The sequence below is a fragment of the Pleurodeles waltl genome, chromosome 6 (genome assembly GCF_031143425.1).
Source record: "Pleurodeles waltl isolate 20211129_DDA chromosome 6, aPleWal1.hap1.20221129, whole genome shotgun sequence".
Lineage (NCBI taxonomy): Eukaryota > Metazoa > Chordata > Amphibia > Caudata > Salamandridae > Pleurodeles > Pleurodeles waltl.
Window position 1 is genome coordinate 976,859,448 of NC_090445.1, and position 23,208 is coordinate 976,882,655.

The 23,208-nt window shown below is 41.2% G+C and overlaps 1 protein-coding gene across 1 annotated transcript in view; it reads right to left on the reverse strand.

Moving 5' to 3' along the window:
* The window catches only part of NOC3L (NOC3 like DNA replication regulator), a 433,719-nt gene that overhangs the window by 405,897 nt on the left and 4,614 nt on the right, over nt 1-23,208 (reverse strand). Inside the window, exon 2 of the mRNA XM_069239851.1 lies at nt 8,728-8,935. Coding sequence (XP_069095952.1) covers nt 8,728-8,935 — 208 coding nt within the window. The remainder of the gene's footprint in view (nt 1-8,727; nt 8,936-23,208) is intronic.

The window sequence follows — 23,208 nt, forward strand, 5'->3', positions numbered from 1 at the left end:
TAACAGTGTCACACACCAAACTTGCAGAGTAAGACAGTGATTATTCATGGCTTGATGGAAAATGACCAAAATAATTTACTTTTATTGGAAACAGCTTTGGAACTGTGAACGGAATAATGGATTAGTAGATGCAATACTATTCAAATGTGGTCTGCAAGTCACACAATAATGTAAGCGCAGTGTGCTTAATTCAATGTACCGTCTTATTTGCGGTGAAAGCATGGTATGGAAAAAGAAACCACTGCAGCAATGTGTTTTTGTCTTGTTTCACATGTGTTTTGAGAACAGGAGACCAAATGTGCTAATAAACTACAAAAACGTTTCTCTGTCATCAACTACTTTCCTTCATCTAACACTTGCTTTGTTAGAATTTTAATTACCAGTGGAAAAAAATAAAATTACTGTTATAGTGCAAAACAACACTGCCGCAAAACAGCTGATAGAAAATACAATTTAGACTATAGGAACCTTATTAACTTCCACTATGTCCTCAAACAAAAGAAACATCATACACTGTTTGAACAGGAATGTCTCCTATACAGTGCACAGTCGAGTTTCACTGCCTGTGTTTCCTATTGCGTCTATCTTGTATCCTAATTTTTAGGGTCGAGCCTGCGTTTCATGCGCTCGCGCATGCGTATCGCAGCGAGACGCTTTAGTTATTAGAAAAAGGCTCGGAGCCCTGTCAACGTCACGTCAGTATGTTTCATTGGTTCGTGGGCTTGCCTAGTAAAATCTGCTTGCTTTCATTAGAGGAAGGCATGCACACGTCATGCCTTTTCCAGTGGTTAGCCCTCCTCCAGCGCAGCGACCAAGTACAGAAAACATGCGAGGCTCGCTGTTTTCTGTCGGATCGTGGACTACTTTTTCTCTATTTTCCTAGCGCGATTTCGCTTTTCACTTTTTCGGTTACATACATAAAAGCACTTTTGCCGATAGATGAAAAGTCGGGTTAGGAGTTTACAACGCGATCAGCTCTAACATGAGCAAACGCGAGACCCGTTGCATTGCAAATGCTTGTTGCTTTTGGCGCTAACCACACAGTAATTGAATGTGTGCACACAGCCCTAAGCCTGTCCTTTGACAAGATGAAGGTCCTGGACAAGTTCTGTGACTTGGAGGGGCAGACCAAGAATGGCTCATTACCAGATTGTTGACTACTGTCCTTGTCACAGGTTTAGCACATACAGTAGCAGCACTGCACCATCTTTTGAGAATCCACAGTGTGACCAGACCTTTTTAGCTGACGCTGGAGTGGAGACCAACTGGATTACCTATGTAAAGTTCTGTTTCTATATGCTTATTGAAGTCCTAAGTGTGTATTGATGTGTGCAGCCTGCATGGTACATACATGGTGTTTGTGTGGGAGCCAGAATAATGAAGGCCTGTGGGATCCATTTTGGATAATCTCACTGATTAGAAAGCAGCATTTGAAGTTCTCTTAGAGTCAACAGCACAAAATTGACAGCTTAAACGATTAAGAACTCAATGCAAATTCCGTGATAATAGAAAGGGAATACGATTTAAAACGAACCAACCTAAGAGAGACTGCAAGCAAGCCTCTAGGAAGTATTGGCGTTCGATCGCCAAATTTAGTGACTCCAGGGCGGAGGCGCAGGCAATCTCGATTGCCAAAAAAACATTTGGGTGGACTATATTTTCCATTTGTACGTTAGTAACATTGCAGTGGATACCCCCTTGACACTTTGTGTGGCCCAGGTTTTTTTTTCTGTGTATGGGTCCCACTTGGTGGATGAGATAGTGGGTTTTTATAAAGAGTGCCAGTTCCTCTGGCACCCTGGGACCTGAGGAGGTTCCTATTGCAGCCATAAAAAAGGGAGCTGTAGCTTGGGGATCTTTTCTAGCTCCGCTATGTAGTTATTGCTGTTGTTCCAGGAAAATCCCCGGCAGGGAAGGGTAGCGTCTTTGTTCCACTATATAAGAAGGACTCTAAATACTCCCTGGCAAATTACCGATAGATAGCATAAAATTTCCCAGAGGCATCCAGCAATGCTAAGAGTGTACTTTGCCATCTACAGCAGTGGGCTCAAGATCACAATATTATTCCTTCGGAACAAGATGGTTTTAAGAGGAATCACAGTACACTGAATAATATTGCAGTCCTCCAGATGGTAGTGGAAAAATAAGCCTTTCTCATGGTATGCCACTATATACAGTGTTTATTCATTTCACAACAGCGTTTGATAGAACTGACTGTCTAACACTGTAGAGGAAGCTTCGCCTTTTGGGGGTTCTGCACCATCTTTTGGGTCTTATCATGGAGCTTCATTCAGACACTTGGTGCCAGATTCTGATGAGAGGGATAAAGGGTTTACTTAGGAAGGAACAAACTAATAATGGTCTTAAGAAAGGTTGCTTGTTGGCTCCTCTATTGATTTCTCTTTATACTTTTGATCTCCCAGGTACTCCAAATTCCTTGAGAGGTGACCTGCCAGAATAGCAGCTTTGTCCATTGGTTCGTTATTATATGCCGACAATGTAGTCATCATGGATTTAACCCTAAATGGCTTGCAGCACCGTCTGGTAGCATTGATACAGTATACAGAAGCCCATTTTCTGGAGATTAATATTGCCAAAAGTAAAGTCAATCTTTTGTAAGAAGGGGTGTAGACTAAATAGAAATTGTCATCGGCATCTGGGTTCTAGGAAACTTGAAATTGTGGATTTTTATCTTTATCTTGGGAATGAGCAACTATGGGACTAACATCCTGAATTTATGCAAAAAGTGTGGTACAGCTGAACGCCATCTTCATGGAACTGAAGTGGAAAACTTAAAGCATTTTCTACTAAGGATACTGCAGTAAATAAGGTAATTAGGGAGCTTCATAACAAAAAAGTTCATCCAAAATGGTCACCAGAGGAAAAAAAGAGCAAAAATGTCACCAAAAAGAAGCCCAAGTGTAGCCCAACTCAGAAGTGTGAGAAACACTTAATTTTATTTTCCAATTTTCTATAGCACAGACTTGACCCGACGGTATTGAAGTACTTTACACAAGCAACAGGTACATTACACAAGGGCACGTTCATTTTGGTTTTAGGGACAGGGGAATTTATACGTGCTCCTTTTTTGTGGCCTTCACAATCTCTCATTCACTACACTGCATTTCAATGGGGTCCATGTCCCAGAGTTCTGCAACAGCTGCCAAAGCATACTGTCTTTGTTTATAGGGGTTGCAGTTTAGGGGTGTGAGATGTCCCTTTGGGAGACATGACTTTAGGCATCTTATTATGCTCACTTACTTTTTTTTTTTTAATCTTTAACTGGATGCAGGGACAAAAGAGTCTTGTAATGGCTGCCAAAATACAAGGTTCGGGTTTAAACCAACCCATCCAGATTCTTAAGTCCCCGTTTAATTGGCCCATCAGAAAATATATGGACACCAAGTGTCCAGATATCTGTATATTTGAACATTAATTTCTCAAAAACTACTGAACAGATTTACACAAAAAAAAAAAAATCTGCGGACCAAGATCTAGCTTCCTGCCAACTTTTGTGCAATTCCATTCAGCAGTTTTTGCAGTACCCTGTCTTAAAGAAGTCTATTAAAAATGCATGGGGAGTTTGCATTTTAGGCCCTCCCCTTTTTTCTTCAAGACCCCCCCCCATTTGACGGATGACTGAGAAACTTCCCATGCCAAACTAGTAAAAAAGTATCACCTTTTTGGAAAGCTTCATGGAGTTTTATCAAAGTTATTAGCAACACAAAAAAAACTTTGTGTATGGAAAGGCAACCCTAACTATAACCGCCACTAGGTAAAAAACAGACACAAACACACACATACATAAATATGCATATTTAAGTTGTGGTTTAGCTTACCTTAATTAAGCTTATCTTGCATGGTAAAGGTGTTGCATTGTAAAGACTTGTGAATAGCCATACAAGCTGTCTTCAGGGCACACAGAAAAGAAGGACTGAGAAGAGTGATCTGAGGACCCCTGTGCAGGCAGGCCTGCAGTCTCTCTGCACTGGTTTCTGCTGGGAACTGCACTAGTCATGACACCACAATTGTTAAAGACTAGTCAGGGGTACGATTGTGTGTCAAGGTCGGCCGGTGTGTGGCCGCAACTGGCCAGTGTTGTGATAGGTCTGTGCGCAGCTGCAACTGCTCAGTTTTGTGCATGGCTGCAGCTGCCCAGCACTGTGGCTGTCCTGTGTGTAGCTGCAACTGCCCCGAGTAATTAGCCCGTTCAGGAGCTCGAATTGTCAATTGTACATGGTGCAAGAAAAGTTACATCTGTCAAAGTTGTGGCCAGCCACAAGAACTCATTTGGCTCTCTTGGGGGCCCAGCAAGGACAACGGTTCTGGTTTAAGCCTGTCACCAAGACCCCAAATGCAGAGATATTTACTGCTGGTCCAATCATGACCACACTGCTTCATGACTGCCACTTCCACTTCGACTTATGACTGGCACATTAACGAGGGCAGGACCAGTTGATGAAACAGGATCCAGAAAATGGTGCCAACTGGCAGGCAACTGCTCTTGTTGAGAGAGTATGAGCCTGCCAGGCAGCTGGGAGGCTGAATCAATCCTTTAGGGATTTTTCATTTCAAATGGTAGGACTGAACTGAGCTCTCCTGTTTTGGAGTGATGTAAACTAAATTTTAGCCTTATTCAAGCTACTACCTTATGCCCCATGGAGAAGGGGGCCGCTAAGACTCAGGTTGGTGGATATATGATAAGCCCTAACTCAATGGGGGAGGCAGTGAAATAGTAGATCGAGGCAAACCACGATCTGGACAGCGCCAAAACATGAAATTGCATTCTCTTGACGTAGTGTCTAATACTGTGTTCTAGTGTGTATTAAATTACTTTTCTTTCTTATAAAGATACAAATGTGTCTGCTTGCCATTGTTAACACTGAGAGTCAAGTGCAGAATGATTTATACTTAACCAGGGTAGGCCTGACCTCAGTATATCATAGGCAAAATACCTCAAACCCCATGGTAGAGTCCCAGTGGCTACTGCTTGCAGCATGCCCCCACCCACGCCCCACAAATGCTGTCTGAGACACACCATTCCAAGAGTTGTCTCTCTGTGCCACTTTGCTGGGCCTGAAGAGTGGCCATAGTGGACAACTCTTCTGTGAGATTGTATAAATAGTCCTTTCCACTGGAGCAGGGGTCTTCCCTGGAGGACATAATCAATGTTAGCCTGTAGTCTGTGCCTTCACAATCACAACAAATGCTTTTACTTGCATGCCATGAAATCTGAACCCATTTGTTACAGAGAAGGCTACTGAACCAGTGCCCAAAACCCTGATCCCACAGATGATGGCACATGTGTACAAAGCAGGAGTCTGTCAAATGGAAGTAACCCCTAGACTAAGTCCCTATGGATCAAGAGATTCTGCACAAGAACTTACAACTAGTGAATTCCCTTGGTCGGGACTCAAATGTTGTGGCCAATGGATACCACACTAGGGCTTGCCATGAACCCAGCAAGATGGTTTCTCTTCTTGTAAAGGTTAAATTACAACACCAGAACATGAAAAGGCTTGGCTACCTCAATACTGAACCCATATTGTGAGTATGGTCACCACATTCGTTGGATCGTTTGATGTTTAGGCTGCCTGTATTGGGTGTCTTCTAATGCACTGATCTGGGACATACATTAGCAATTTGTGTGACATACTAGCAACCCTCTTCAAGGCTTTCAGGAACACAATCTTCAGGCTCCTATTGTCACAAAGTTAGGAGGGATGAACTTCCCACCTTTACACCAACTCCCCACCCCAATTTACAAATATTCCAACTAGCCCTTTCAACTTGTTTATTCTTTCATAACCAGTAGGTGATACAGCTGGGAACACCACTTTTCATCAGTTCACCCTCACTATGGCCCTCATTACAACCCTGGCGGTCCAAGACCGCCAGGGCTGTTTCGACGGAAGCACCGCCATCAGGCTGGCGGTGCTTCCTGGCGTATTACGACCGCGGCGCTACCGCCGGGGCCGGCGGTTTTCCGCCACAAAAGTCCCGGCGGTTGTAATCTGCCAGGGCTGCGCTGCCCAGGGGATTACGAGTCCCCGACCGCCAGCCTTTTTCTGGTGGTCTGAACAGCCATGAAAAGGCTGGCGGTACGGGGAGTTGTGGGGCCCCTGCACCGCCCATGCCACTGGCATGGGCAGTGCAGGGGCCCCCTGACAGGGCCCCATGCGGCTTTTCACTGTCTGCTATGCAGACAGTGAAAAACGGCGCAAGGCCGCAACACCGCCGGCTCCTTTTGGAGCCGGCTCCCATGTTGCAGCCCACATCCCCGCTGGGCTGGCAGATGGAAACTTGGTTTCCGCCCGCCAGCCCAGCGGGGATGTCCAAATGGGCACCGCGGTTACAGCCAAAGTTGTAATGACCCCCTATATGTTTTGGCCATAACAGAGTTTGGGAGTGCAATCACTAAAGAAGCTACAAAACAGATGATGTTTTTAGGTCACTCATGGACTAACATTATTTCTCAAATCATCCAGATGTACAGATTGTCTCTTCTCCTCAGTTTCACAGTGGAATATAATTTTCTTAAAACTTATACATATAGCATGTGCATTTGACAAGTAATATATTAAAAGATGCAGTGGTGTAGAATTGAATAAAATATATATTTAATGGAACGGATTGCTTCTTAAATCTACATGTCCTGTAAAAAATTTAATTGTCCCTTCGGTGACATGTAGTGCGGCAACAAATTATGGCCGCAATCTCATTATGTAAGAGCTCTGATAATAGCCTCTCTGATTATGCCAGGGCTACTACTATAATAGGGATTCAATACTAGAAATTTCAAGTCCTACTATAGCCAATTCCTTATTTTGCCACCTTTCTGCAGATCAACATACTGGGGCTGAAGGAAGCAGTACAAACCTATTAACTTGCACGCTTAAGGATTTGCACCAGCTCTTCTCCAATAATTTGTCATACTGAGAAAGGTTGGAGATTTACTCCTGACAAAGGTAGAAGTAGAGGTTCTTCCCGAGTTGGGAAAAAAAGTAGTTGGAGGGAAAGTGAGCTTCTAAACGCTCAATAGATTTTCACATGAGCAAATCTACACATGCATATTAGTTTGTGCTAAAATACAGTTCACAAGTATTTACTAGAAGTACGATTTCCTGGTCTACTTTTGTAAATTCTTGCAAATTCATGAAAGCCACTAATTCAAAGACATTTACCATGGCTGCACATTTGTAACTTCCTTTAAGAATTGGGCCTCTAATTAGGTCTGGTGTTAACCAAGACGTTTTGTTTTTATTAAAATTAATTTCTCTCTATCGACTAACTTTACTGTGAGTGACAACATTCTGCTCCTCTTCTACAAGGAGTATATCGGCATACAAAGTGGTTTTGTTCAGTGCCAGGAACTACTGTGGCAATGTGTGCTTTTTGAGACCAATTTTTCTGCTTTTTCTGTTTGCCAATGTTTGTTACAATGGTGAGGGGGCCTGGCAGCTCCCACAACAAGAAAGTGTTAAAAGAAACCATGTCAAAACAAAACACGCATTGACAAAACCAAAAGACTGACAACCAATATCAGACCGGCTAACTTTGCCCCTACTGGTTTATTTTCATGTTTCCCATAATCTTGTTGAAAATGATTACACTGATTTTCCATTATGAATAATTTATAGAAATACTGGCATGCAGCAACACAGTTTACTAAATGATGCCTCAAAGTAATAGTACCTAATATTTCACAGTAATTAAGCAACATTTTTTTTCCCTACTTGCATTTCTTTATGAAAACATTTGCATCTAATCAGAGAGCATTCTAGGAGCATTATATGTAGCCTCATATTGTCAGACCTTTCAAAAGTGTTACACTTTTCTTTACTGGAACCACTGTCAGTAGTGCAGAGTGACCTTATAACTTTTACTTAGAGCATGCAACCTAATAATAAAGGCTTTGCATTAATGAACCATAAATACAAATTCACACAGCATTAACATATGGACACAAATATTGCCTCAACCCCTTTCCTGTAAACTGTCAGCCAAAGGATTTTTGCTGCAGAGCGTTGGGCATACTTGTCCCTAGGATAAAATAAACTTGAAAACGTGTTGCCCTTGACCCCAAACAATATGTCCTGGGTGTGGGATTATAGGTATGCCACACACCTGAAGATGGAACTTAAGTCCTAAAGTTTCTCTCCAAATACATTTTCAGTTAATGTTGGTCTAGTCACCTTTCATCTCAAAACAGTGCATCCTATAAAGGCTGTCTATCACTTTGTGACTTGACATTTGTTAGTAGGCAGGTTAGATTCAGTGCCACTGCTTAAAATGAATTAATAGATTAAAACACATTAACCTAGTACTTTCAAAGATGGGGCATGGTTTAGGGACATGTCTTTCTTTTGAATTTCTCATGAACAAAACTCCATTCTTTTTCATCTATCTTAATATCTTCAGGTTCTATCCTGATGCTTTATTGTTACTTTGCAATACACATCATGAAACGTAACACACTTCTGTTAGATCAATCAGTACACGCAACTAAACCAGGCCTATGAGAAATCTCTTTTTAGCAAAGAACAAAATTGCCATTTGGTCCATTTTTATTGGTAGGTCACAATAAATTTATTCCAATGTAATCCAGAAAACTGTAACCAATACATCGAAAAATGTACATAAGAAGGAATCAGACAATGAGCCAAACATGGCATCCAGAACTTCACTCCCTCACGAGACACCAGAACACACTCAGAATACAATTACCTTTGTCCTTCTGCTTTGGTTGATCCAATGGATGATGTGTCCTAGATTTAGCATCTCGCAGTGCTTCCCGAAGCTGCTTCTGCTCTTTTCTATGCTTTTTAGAGAAATTCTGCTGCTTGAACTGTTTATTCTTTAATTTGTTGTCGAGCTTCACTTTGCTGGTTTTCAGAAGCTTCCGGAAGCTTGGCACTCGTTTGTTATTTCTTTTCTGAAAATTGAAGACCATTAATCTGTCAAAATGCTTCAGAAATGGATTAATACTTTCCTCCCAGCACCCATAGTTTAGCACTGCAAACATCAATAAATATTAATATAATTGTCAACAGATTTCCAACCTTATGAGGTTTAGACTCTGATCTGAGACAGGTACAGACAGTTGTTCAAAGAAAACTCTAGGAGTCCCTGTTCTATTTCCATCCTTCTTTCCAATATCATATCACTGTGATTCTCGAACCACCTATCAGTAAACAAACAATGTGTGGGGTGGGTGAGTCGTGTCTTCACAATGGATATGGCATAATTAAAATTAACAGAAATTAATCAGGCTTTTAGCTCCCTGCTATGTTCCTCATACTTCATGAACATATAAATATACAACCAGGACTTAGTTCCATCCTGCGTGCAAAATAAATCCAGCAACGCTGCAATGCCTCCGATTTTATAGTTAATGTGCGCTTTTAAAAAAGACAAACCATTATCAGATCTTGATAATATACATATACATTTGTACAACATTATGTGTGTCAGGCAGTCAGATAGCTAGCAGAGAAAGCTAGGTCATAACTAGCCCTCTGGTTTAAGATCAAACACTGACATGCCTCTGGTGAATGTGGCTAAATGCATGAGGATGACAACACGTGTGTGACTGCACATCTGATCTACTTGTTGATAGTGTAAAACAAAGGTTTATTTCCTTACCAACTGGTTCTAATGTCATCAAGCTACACTGTCATCTAAAAGATATTCTTCTATTCAAGCGAATCAACTGGGTCACCTGAAACAATGTTTGTTAAGGCCACTTCTTCATCAGACATGGGGGATAGAAAAAAAAGAGAAAAGAATTGGTTCCTGTTCTACACAGTACCTGAAAGTCACCTTAAGTCTGAATGCAGGTCCTGGGAGAGGGATCACCCACTGCTGGTCAACCTTAAGATGACGACCGGAGCCCCCAAAGAAAGTGACTGTTACTAAGACTGCCACCTTGTCAGAAGTCCAGGAGAGGGAAGAATCCTCAAGAAACTCAAACACAGCTTTCTATAGCCCAGGTGACACTAAGCAGAGGACACCTTTTTGTAAGCTATGGTGAATACTGGCCTGAAAGCTGAGGAGAAACATTGTCAGGGCGTTTTAGTGTCAAACTAAGTCCAAAAGCCTAAACGTCTGGCCAGCATCCCACTGACATCTGGAGAAGTAGCAGCTACTCCTTTTTGAAACCCCTTAATGACAATTAAAAAATCTACAGAGATGTGCAACGTGGGTTAGAGAGCGTAGCACTTATACTAAAAAATTAACATGAAATGTTTATGAACTAATGCGTAATAATGCCGCATAGAAAATGTATTAATGTGTTTTTGATAAACGTGCACTTGAAATGTGCCCACGGGGAGTGGCCACCATTATGTACAATGACTAATGAAACTGACTAATAATGAAAGATGATATGTTAAAATAGAAGTTTTACTCTAATATTAAGAATTATGTGTTAAGGTTTTGCTAATAAATCATTAGGCTTAGTTAGCATGAGTCGAGGCCTAGCTGCCCGATTTTCATATTAAATGTGTTTTCTAACGTGCAATATGCTGACTTGCTGAAGGACATGTACTCATACTTTCCAAAGCTAAAAGGATGAAATGTAACCGTAATAGATCCGTTCTCATGAAATTCGACTTGTTAGAAGAAATATTTTTGCTGAATGCAACACTGTAGACTGATAGCAGGTACAAGGTCACCTGAACCGGTACAGACAATGGACCTACTGACGGAAGATGCGAGAGGACCACAAGAGTATGAAATCATACCGGACATTTTGCCCACTGGAGACATCAATCATAAGAACCAATAAACTACGTGAGAACTGTTATGGGGTGACAATTTTGATGAACTCATTGCAAACCTATTGGATGGAGATAGTGGGGTGCCAACCCCAACCAATCAAGAATTAGGGGACTGTACAACAGAAAAGGGATAAAAACCTTTGACATGGGGAACCATTAAGAGATGCTGTTGCGAACTTTGATAGGACCCAGACATTTTGTCACTCTGCATAGAGACTTTGCAGTTTGGTTTTTCAAACCAACCTTGCTCTTGCCTTGCCTGTTTTATACTTCTCCTCCTTATGAGGGAAGTGTCCCTTCTTATCTGTTCTTGCTGAATTCCCTGGCTGATGGCGAATCAGCTGATGTCCTGAGGACGAAGACTGAATCTGTATGCTGACCCAATACGGAGGGTAACTATATGATGATGAACTGTAATTGTCTGATTGCCTTTTCTTTCTAGGTACCAACTGCTTCTTTTGACAGAGACCATAGTGAGATGTTTTCCAAATTGGTGTTACCAAATTGTTTTGCATGAAGCCCAACATGCCAATGCTAATTCAAGGTTAGATAAGGGATTCACTAAAACGGATGAAATCAGTAAAATGGCTGGTTCAATGCTTTGATGACTGATGCGCTAATGTTACTCTGCTAAGGTTAACCTATGTTGACGTTGTGCTATGTACTAATGTTTGTGATCTTTGCTTTGATGAAATCTTATTCGAGTTGCCATATTATGACAATACTAATGTGCTTTATGGTTCTGAGATTAATAAACTTGCTAGTAGAATTGTAATCAATAGGGAATAAACTCCATATAATCGTACTAAACTGGTGTGGTCATTCATGACTGCAAGGCCATGGTGGTGCCTGAGTCTTATTGATGACGTTATTGACATATTGATTGACATGTTGATTAGTTATCTCATCCTAAGGTGTCTTCAATCAGGGTCAAAAGATTAAATTGGCCTAAAACGAGTCCCAGAGTGAATAAATGAATGAGAGTGGGACGCGTTAGCATGGGAGAAGACGTCATGTCTGGTCACATCACAACCAAGACCACCGTCAGCCCGTGGTGATCAGGTATCCTGGCGGGGACAACGGTCCTTTGGTGGTCTGACCACCAGGGTTTTAATGTGGCAGTCGAACAACAACAGAGGTCCGACCACCACCGTGAGTCTAGCGGTCTTGAGACCGCCAGACTCTTAATCTGGCCCTAAGAGTTAAAAAAGTTGCAATCTAAAACCATCCTTTTCACACAGCACGAAAAGAAACTAACAAAACGACTCAAAAACAAACATCGTCTTCCCCAATCAGACTCTCACCAGACAGATGAATGAACAGTAATCTGCAAATGGACTCAGCATCATAATGATATTTGATTGATCCAATCAGTGGCATGAGAGCCTTCCTGGACACAATATGGATCTGAAGAAATCTGATGCTTGCAATTAAAGTTAGAAATAATCCTTCCCTTGCTTCTTTTCCATTGTTACTTCAACACCTGGAATACAATCATTGGATCTTGAGCTGCTTACCCAAGTTGAGACCTCAAAATTCATTTGGTTACTTGACTCATTTTGAAAGGATTCTAGGAGAGGAGAACTCCAATTTCACTCACTGGGTAAACTCACATCCTGAGACAAACAATTGGTAGTGGGGCCCTCCAGGAAACTATAACTTTGTGTGGTGAATTGATAATATAAACAAGCATTTGCAATGCAATAGGTCTCGCATTTACTTGAGTTGGAGCTATTGGCATTGTAAATGCACAACTGGACTTTTTTTGCCACATTAATTGGTCAACCCTGCCGCATATTTTGGTCCTTTCTGTCACATAATTCCTGTGGCCTTGCATACAACTAAAGGGCTAGTATGCCTACTGGGATATTTTTTTAAACAAGGCCCTTAAAACCCAAGCTACACCCAGGTGCAAAACATATTTACTTGGCAGTAGGTACAGGCAACATTGCCCGCAGGGCAATGAATAAATAATTGTACTCCAAGAATGTGTGTTTACTTGATTACTCTCCCTTTACTGCACTCTGGGGTGTCGAACAAAACGCCAATGATTTTTCACAAGCCTGAGGAGAGCCACCTCACATGATATTAATGATCTTCAGTCAGTCTTGAACTGAAATATTAGTTATAAAATACTGACCACTGTACAGAATAATCAATTGTACACTCTCCTCGAGGTTAGTTTTATAGTACATGCACACAAAGCTCAAATTTCACAGACTCAAACGTGTGTAGTTCGTCTTGTCAGGTTTCTGCTTTGTATTCGCAGCTTGTAACTCGTTATTAAACTAAAACTACAAGTCCCAAAACGCAAAACAGAAACAAACTAAATGAGTGAATCACTCATCGAACTAGGGACCTGGACAACTCTACAAATACTACTCCAAGGGCTGGTTTCCAGCTTGTATCATATTATAAAAATAAAACTACAAGTCCCAGAATTAATATGTGTGCTGCAAAGAACGTGTAATAAGCAGATCAGAGTGCATATAATGTAAAAATGTCAAAATAACTAGTAATTAATGTTGTTTTTGGAGAGAGAACATACTTTTGTCTAGTGGAAGTTGTGTCTCATAAGGTAGCGCAGAGGGTTAATGTTCTTTCTGGAGAGAGAACGTACTTTTGTCTAGTGGAAGCTTGGACTCATTATAAGATAGTGCAGAGGGTTAATGTGCCTTCTGCAAATAATGTGTACTAAGAGATCAGAGTGCCTATAATGAAAAACTATACCACCGATTGAGTTTGCGCTCTGAGCGCCATGATAGCCAAGAGAACGTACTTTTGTATAGTGGAAGCTTTGAGTCATTTTAAAGGTAGCACACAGGGTTAATGTGCATGCTGCAAAGAACGTGTACTAAGCAAATCACAAAGTGCACGTAATGTAAAAATTTAAAAATAACTGGTGATTTAAGTTCTTTCTGGAGAGAGAACATACTTTTGTCTAGTGGAAGTTTGGAGTCATCATAAGGTAACACACTGGGTTAATCTGCCTGCTGCAAAGAACGTGTACTAGGCAAATCACAAAGTACATGCAATGTCAAAATGTCAAAATAACTGCTGATTCATGTTCTTTCTGGAGAGAGAACATACTTTTGTCTAGTGGAACCTTGGAGTTATCATAAGATAGCACACAGGGTTAATATGCCTGCTGCAAAGAACTTGTGCTAAGCACATCAGAGTGCAAATAATGTAAAAGCGATACTGCTGATCAAGAAAGCCAACAAATAAGAAGAAAGCAGAGAGACAACCAAGGCTAAACAATGGGTCGTCTGTACAACCACTCAAAATTAATGGCGAGCCCAGTACAGGTCTTTAGCAACAAGACAGCGTTCGCTGCCTGCTAGGAAAGACCTAAAAACCTCTGGAATTCACGCAGAAGACAGGACCTAGCAGGATCAGAAGCAGTAGACCTTCCGGCAGCGTAGGAACCGTTCAGAAGGAGCAACTAGTTAACTACAATGCAACACACCGAAACAGCTTTCTGAGCTGCATAACACCTATATTGCTGGATGTTAGTTTGGGATCAGCAAATGCAAGACTATGCAGAGTACGGTATTTTTCCCAAAGTAACTGTACTTGAACTCGACACCTTTATGGTATCAGTATTTGGTGTCAAGTGCTAGCAACAGACAGAGAAAAGGGAATAAGGTGAGCAGGCAAGCGAGAGCTCCAAGTGGAGCAGGCAGGAAGGTTAATACTCCAGCTGTCAGTATCCTGCTTCACTGTTCTCCTGCCTCGACCGAGCAGAGAACGACACCACCTGCACTGAACGAAACCACCGGACTAGTTAACACCAAAGACGCAGCGCCAACGGCGGTATCTACACTAGCCCAAACTACAGAAAACCAGGAAATCCAAAGGCTCTAGATGATCCTGATGAACCAAGCATAACAAAGATACAGAAGATGAACTATACAACGTAGTATGTAGATATGCAGGACTGCATCTATTCTCTAACTCTGCAACACTGCACGCATACCGGTTGTGATGCACACTGAATAATGTTTGGAGCATGTCACTAAAAGTAAAAGCACCTCAATCAACATCTACACCTAGGACTTTCTACATACAACACTCGTTCAACTATGCACTTCAAAAAGGGCACCTAGTGACATAAGGAAATTAGAGCACTTTACATCCATGTCAGGGTTATAGGTATACAAATGATTCAATGAAATAAAATACTTTCTCCAGAGAAGGGACTGCAATTTGTCATACAATCATACAAATAATGTTAATTACAACTGACACAGGTAAGGTATACTATGACTATTTTCTTCAGGAAGTTGTTGTGGTTTGGCACACAATACATAACACATTTTATGTACCACTTTGTACTGCAATTCTGCCATATTTAAGTGCTGTCAGTAAAATACCTTATTAATACTGAATGAGTAAGTACTGACCTCAGAATTATTGAACGCTGAGTTGGTCATGACAGAACAGAATTGCATTTGCAATGCAATATGTCTCGCATTTGCTTCAGTTAGAGTTATTGGCATTGTAAATTGATAACTAGACTTTGCCACATAAATTAGTCAACCCTCCCTTATTATTTCGTATTTCCCCGTCATATAATTCCAGCATCCCTGTATATAACTAAAATACTTCCATTTACCTTCTTCTTTTATCTGCAGCAAAAAATGAGTATGTTGCCGTTTAGCATCCTAATTTAAATCTGCCAAGCTAATTCCAATAGAATACCACTTTCACCATCCAAGGTGGAATAGTAACATTACACATCACAATGTACATGGCATTCAGATGGTTACACGGGTAACATTAACTACATGCAGTTGGGTACATTTACATGGTTAGTGATAAATGACCTAGCATTTTTACACCACTGTATGAGTGACATTGACACATCTCAGCCAACATGTTGACGGTAAAACACCATATATGTGTTTTTTTCATGAAGTTATTTCCATGTTAATGGCACACCATTTGCAGAACATACTTGTCCACTGTAATCCTATGTGTTAGTTGTATGCAGTCGTATATTATTTTTATTTTGTAATTATTCTAGTGCCGTCCTATTTTATCTTCTTTCAGCAAGGTTGCATCTTTTTATTATGTTTTCTAGCATAGTTCTGCTCCATTTGGGTAATGTTTGCCAGGTTATTTTATAATGTTTTTTGTATTCGAGATTTTGTCATTTTTTTGGTATTATTTAGCTAAAATTATTTTACGGTCGGGTCCTCGGTTTCTGAGAAGGGAGATGATAGCAAAATGTCTGCCAGTCTCCTGGACAATATTCACTCAGTCAGAAGGCAGCACGTGATGTGTCCATCACACCCAACTTCTCTGGATGCCCCCTTCTGGTATGTACACATGTAGTTACTGGCAGTAATCACAGACTGAATAATATGTTTATCTGAGTTCACATATTAACACTGTCCTCCCCAGCTTAAGAATGTTAAAACCGTACGTTCCAGTTAAAGACATACTTAATATTGCCCTAAGCCACAGTAAACCTTCCCAGGAACTCTTCGACTTTACAAGGACAGGTGTAAGATGCTCACCCATTCTGGACTTACTGCTTAAATTATGTTTGCATTCTGCTACTTAAAAGTTTTGACCTTGCCATTGTGAACTGGGGTCTAGAACTTGCGCCTTATGTGGGTAGAGAGGAGGATACTGGGGCTAGATGCATCGTTGGCGATTGGCACCATGTGATGCATAACATCCTAAAATGTTTCTAGCAGACTGGTTAATTGGGTGGCACAGCGTCCTGTACAATTAACCAACAGAAAGAAACATGGGCAGCATGAGATCTCAGTCATCATAGAGAGGCCCAGGATGGAATGGGAGTGGGCTGTGTCGGTCTGTGGAAAGGACGTTTACATTGTTCCTTTACCTCTCAGGGAAGAGGGGCTGTGCCCTTTTCGCTGCTTTTTATTAATGTTCCATCTACCCCTCCCTCATTGCATTCACTTCATCTGCAAACTATTTTATACTGTTAAAAAAAAAACAAGCTCACACACCACAACGACAAAGTCTCACAAAGAGACAAAGATCCCTCCAAAGTACAAGGTATGTGAACGCAAGAACAGGAGCCTTTGCCCCACCGGACCACATCAGTGGGCAGTGCCCATAGCACTTAACCCCTTCTGTGCCGCGGACGTAATGGTTACGTCCTGCGGCACAGTGCTGCTGTGCCCAGGACGTAACCATAACGTCCTGGGCACACAGCCCAGAGGGAGCGCTAGCGCTCCCTTTGTGGGGTTCCCCCCCACCCAGCCCCCAAAGTCACGGATGGAAGGGGAAGCCCTTCCCCTTCCACCCCTGACCCCTCCCCACCCCCGTGACATCAGCGCGCGAGCGCGCGCTGACTGTCACAGAGCCTCCCCCATCGCGCTGGATCGGAAGAGAAATGCTTTGTATTTCTCTTCCGATCAAGTGGGGGAAGCCGAGAGAGGCTTCAAAGGGAAGGAATTTAAAGTCTCTCTCTGCGTTTTGGCAGCCGGATTGAAAGCAATCCGGCTGTCAAAACGCCCACTAGGCACCAGGGATAAAAAAAGTTTTTTTTTGTTTTTTTTTTAGGTGTGGGGGCAAATTATATTTAGGCCATTTCTGCCCCCCTTGGAGGCAGATTGACCTATTTTTATGAGGCCAATCTGCCCCCAAGGGAGGCAGAAACCACTAGACACCCGGGAGTTTTTATTTTATTTTAGGCAATTTCTGCCCCCCCTGGGGCCGGCTGAGCTAGAGGCCAAAATCCACAGGTAGGCACTTTGCAAAAAACACCTCTGTTTTCTGTAAAATAAATTGGGATGTGTCCACGTTGTGTTTTGGGCCATTTCCTTTTGTGGGCGCTAGGCCTATCCACACAAGTGAGGTACCATTTTTATCGGGAGACTTGGGGGAATGCTGGGTGGAAGGAAATTTGTGGCTCCTCTCAGATTCCAGAACTTTCTGTCACCGAAATGTGAGGAAAATGTGTTTTTTTAGCCAAATTTTGAGGTTTGCAAAGGATTCTGGGTAACAGAACCGGGTCAGAGCCCCACAAGTCACCCCATCTTGGATTCCCCTAGGTCTCTCGTTTTTTAAAAATGCACAGGTTTGGTAGGTTTCCCTATGTGCTGGCTGAGCTGGAGGCCAAAATCTACAGGTAGGCACTTTGCAATAAACACCTCTGTTTTCTGTCAAAAAATGGGATGTGTCCACGTTGTGTTTTGGGGCATTTCCTGTCGCGGGCACTAGGCCTACCCACCCAAGTGAGGTATAATTTTTATCAGGAGACTTGGGGGAACATAGAATAGCAAAACAAGTGTTATTGCCCCTTGTCTTTCTCTACATTTTTTCCTTCCAAATATAAGAGAGTGTGTAAAAAAGACGTCTATTTGAGAAATGCCCTGTAATTCACATGCTAGTATGGGCACCCCGGAATTCAGAGATGTGCAAATAACCACTGCTCCTCAACACCTTAGCTTGTGCCCATTTTGGAAATAGAAAGGTTTTCTTGATAGCTATTTTTGACTCTTTGTATTTCAACAAATGAATTGCTGTATACCCGGTATAGAATGAAAACCCAAGGCAGGGTGCAGGTCATTTATTGGCTCTGGGTACCTAGAGTTCTTGATGAACCTACAAGCCCTATATATCCCCGCAACCAGAAGAGTCCAGCAGACGTAACGGCATATTGCTTTAAACAATCTGACATTGCAGGAAAAAGTTAGAGTAAAACGTAGAGAAAAATTGCAGATTTTTTCACCTCAATTTCAATTTTTTTTTTTTTCAGTTGTTATTTTCTGTAGGAAACCCTTGTAGGATCTACAGAAATTACCCCTTGCTGAATTCAGAATATTGTCTACGTTTCAGAAATGTTTCGGTTTCTGGTATCCAGCATTGATTTCATGCCCATTTCTGTCACTGACTGGAAGGAGGCTGAAAGCACAAAAAATAGTAAAAATGGGGTATGTCCCAGTAAAATGGCAAAATTGTGTTGAAAATTTGGGTTTTCTGATTCAAGTCTGCCTGTTCCTGAAATCTGGGAAGCTGGTGATTTTAGCACCACAAACCCTTTGTTGATGCCATTTTCAGGGGGAAAACCACAAGCCTTCTTCTGCAGCCCCTTTTTCCCATTCTTTTGAAAAAAACGAAATGTTCACTGTATTTTGGCTCATTTCTTGGCCTCCTTCTGGGGAACCCACAAAGTCTGGGTACCTCTGGAATCCCTAGGATGTTGGGAAAAAAAAGGACGCAAATTTGTCGTGGGTAGCTTATGTGAACAAAAAGTTATGAGGGCCTAAGCGCGAGCTGCCCCAAATAGCCAAAAAAAGGCTCGGCACAGGAGGGGGAAAAGGCCTGGCAGCGAAGGGGTCAAACTACAAAGTGCAGCGCCGAGGGAATGATGACAGTTTAGCTTTCGTCTCGGTAATTGCTGGAGACCTGCACACGTGTAGAAAAGCCAAAAGCAGCTTTCCGGTCCTCCAAGAAAACCTGTGCACAGTCGCTGCGTAATGACGTGAAGACACAAATTTGTAAACCAGTCGTTTCACTGAGACTGAGAGGCTACCGTAGCAAATTACAGCAACCCCGTTTAAAGAGGACAGTTGGTACAGGCTGTGCTTGTTTGTCAAAACTAAGCTCCTTATGTTTTCTTATCTGGAGCATTATGGTTGTGTAAATTAATTCATTAAAGCCACTGGTAGAATAACATTACACTTAAGCAAGCAGAGGTTTTTTTTTTTTTTTTTTTTAAGTAGCCAGGATGAGGTTAGAACAGGTGGAGATGTTCGTTAGTTCACATAAAATGCGATTTATTTTTAACTTGTTTATCATTTTACCTGGTTTCGGAGAAAAAAAAGGCATTTATAAAAAAAAAAAAATTTTAAAAAATGCTTACAGTGCCTATAGCGCCTTCTTTTTGTTAGGGACTCTCTCTGAATTGGTATGTCTACCCTTCCAAGATGGCCACCCAAGTGATATGCAATTACTGGTGGGTTACAGTAGTGAAACTGTGAAATTTAAGCATTCCACTGCACACACGTCAGACTCTGTCTTCTCGAAAAACAAGCAGCGGTGCAGGAAGCACAGCAGCAATGTCATCACTGTATGCTCTTCCCGAGCCTTATTTGAAGCACTGATAAGCCTTATTATGCTGCATGCCGAGGGCGTGGGCTGAGTCTTAGCATCAGCTCACCCCGTGTATTTACTGTAAATAGAAAAAAAAAGTGCAAGCGTGTGTATTTGACCAAAAACTATGCCGATAGCGGAGGACGTGGGCGGAGTCTTGGCATCAGCTCTGCCATGTATTTACTGTTAACAAAAAACATGAATCAGCGAGAGATGGTGCAGAGAGCCCACAAAGAACAAATGTCACCAAGGTAGCCGGATTTACAGCCTTCTTTACAACCAAGCTAACCTGAGAGCAAGAATGCTATGCAAATCAAAAGGGAAGCTTCACCGAACACCAGCAGAAAAAAGAAAGAGAAAAAAACATAGTCCCTCAAAGAACACGACAAAGCGTAATTATACAGTAGTTGGTCACTGCTCCCAAAGAGAAAAAAGAGGGACAGAGAGGCACGACTGACCACTAGCAAGCAAGGATTTTTAAATGACACAGATATGAACAAATGAAATGGCTTTAAGCCTACAGAAGAAGTATACTTAAAAGTATACAAGAGGTCCTACACTTACGTTCCACATAAAAAGGTGCCTTGCAAATTAATAGGGGCGCTCACTGTAACTGTTTAATGTTTTTTTTTTTATCTAGCCAGCAATTATATAGTATGTACAATACAGCTGACAGTTTTTCTTGATAGTTTTCCAGCTCACTTTAAAGTAGTAATGTAGGAGCAGTCCAGAGAACTCCCACTGGCTATATATTTTATAAATATATATATTTTCACTAAAAAACAAAGGTTACAGGTATGTTATAGTTAGTTTCTGAATGTACTCGTACAAAACCATAGAACCTCAGCAGTTAGAGTTTTTTCAAGTAGCTATAACTTGAGCCCTAATGTTACTATAACTCGCACCCTAAGGTAACTATAACTCGCACCCTTGCCATGCAGTTTTTTTAATCAATAATGTTCTTGCAAATGTTGCAGTGATATCAAAGATGCCATATAAGATCTCATCAATGACATAATATGTGGAGTAATTAGCTGCGCATGATGAGGGCGTGAGTTAGTTACCTTAGGGCACAAGTAATAGTTACTTGAAAGAACTCTAACTTAATATCCCTGTAACCTTTGTTTTTTTTCAGTGAATTTCTATGTTTTTTTTTTACGTAAAGTCATTTTAATTACTATACGTTATTCCAACCCCCGCCAAGCACAGCCTTCGACCATGTGCGGCGGGGTTGGTCGCAAGGGCCTGGCCTTGCAGCCAAGCCCTTATAACCACCCAACCCCGCGCCACACAGGGCCTTTGGCAGAGCACAGTTCAGGTTGGCCACAGGGACAACGAGGAAGATACTCATAGGATATGGGCGCTCACAGAAAGTCCATAGAATAAATCACACATTTAGTTCATGGCACGGTGCTTCTGACAGGAGGATCTCCCTCAATCCTCCAATGTTTCCAGAGAAACACAAAAGCATACAAACAAAAGTCGTAGCACTCGTGGTATAAAAACAGAGTTAGACGTTGTACGTATATCCAGTCTTCTTCGTAAATTATCAACCAAACTTGTGTTTGTATCAAGGTCCAAGTTTTATTAGTACTGTTCAGAAATCCTCCAAAGGAACAGCCTATTTATAATGTTCAGATATCCTCCATAAGAACAGCCAGGTTGGCCACAGGGCCTGTCTCTGTCAGTGGATGTGTGAGTGGGTTTGTGAGTGTGAGTGGGTTTGTGAGTGTGAGTGATGTGTGCGTTTATGAGTGGGTGCATGAGTGTGTGAGTGTGCACATAAGCCTATGAGTGCGTGTATGAATGAGTGTGGTCTTTCTTTCACATTTTTTTCATAATCGCAAATATATCACCTAAATTGGTAAAAACTCACAAATCTTCGCGAATATCGTGCGCTGTGATACAAAATTATATTAAACTTAGAATTTGCCCCTAAACACACCTATATCACACACCTGGGGTCAGAGTACCCTTACCCTGGCCCCTTATGCCACTTTCAAATTCAATTTTTACCCTGGGGACCGTGTCCTGTGAAATAAAATGGTGGTTGCAACTTTCTAGTCAGGTTGCGGTCAGCCAATTGCAATGCTTCTTTTCGTATGCATATTTGCAAAAATTCACTAAATTTTTGATTAATCGCGGCCAGAGATATACAAATTTACTTGCCCTTAAATATCTCCTAAACTACTGAACAGATTTACAGCAAATAAGAAAAGTCACAATCTGTGTACCTGCAGCTAGCTTTCTGCCAAGTTTTGTGTAATTCCGCAAAGTGGTTCAGGCTGTAGACTGGTCGTATTGGAATTAAAATGGGTAACGCAACATTTTTTGAGCCCTGTTTTTCATTGCTCCCGCTTGATTGTTTACCCCAAACCATCCCATGCACAACAAGAATCACCAGGACACTTTCTTTGGAAAATTTCATGAGATTCGTCAAACGGTGCCAAAGATATAGGCGTGTCAAAAAACCTTTTTTTTCCTATGGAAACATGGTCCTAACTGTAAGCACCTACTGGTGACTTCCAATAGGAAATATATATATATATATATATATATATATATATACACATATATATACATATATATATACACATACCTATATATATTTATTTATATAGATATATACTTACAGGGACGTTATAGTAGGATCACAATTTACACGCACAAAACCACAGAAATTCAGCAGTTATAATTATCTCAAGAAACTATAACTTGTGCCGTAAGGTAACTATAACTCGAGCCCCCACCACGCACAGTTTTCAGATCAATAATTTTACTGCAAATGTTCCAATGATATTATCAATGATGTTAAGGAAGATGCAATTACTGATGTAATATGTGAGATAATTAGCAGTGCATGGGGAGGGTGCCTGGTATAGTTACCTTAGGGCTGTGACTGAAATTGTGTAAATAATAAAGAAATTATTGAATCTTCAAATCTGAGCCTATTGTGTGAAGAATTGTGATTTTCATGGAATTTAATTTGATTTCTCAGACTCCGGATATTATTTTTTGGGGGGGGGAAATGGTGTTCTGAGAATATAGTGTCGGGCACCATTCCTGACACCTGTTTTTTTCTTTTAAATATATATATTAATTCCAACAATATTTGACAGCGCAAAACTGTCCCATTCAATATTCTTCTACAAACCTCTCAAATATACATGTACTCACTATTTCATGCACCACAAATGATGAATGAACCTGAAATGATGATCGAGGGAACCTATAGTTTTTTAACCTCTTATGATTTCTTTTGTTTGTATTTTCGTTCATGCATTAAAACCAAGTTTCATAAAATAAATAGGCTTAATTTTCCACATGGTGTTCTCATGATCACAGA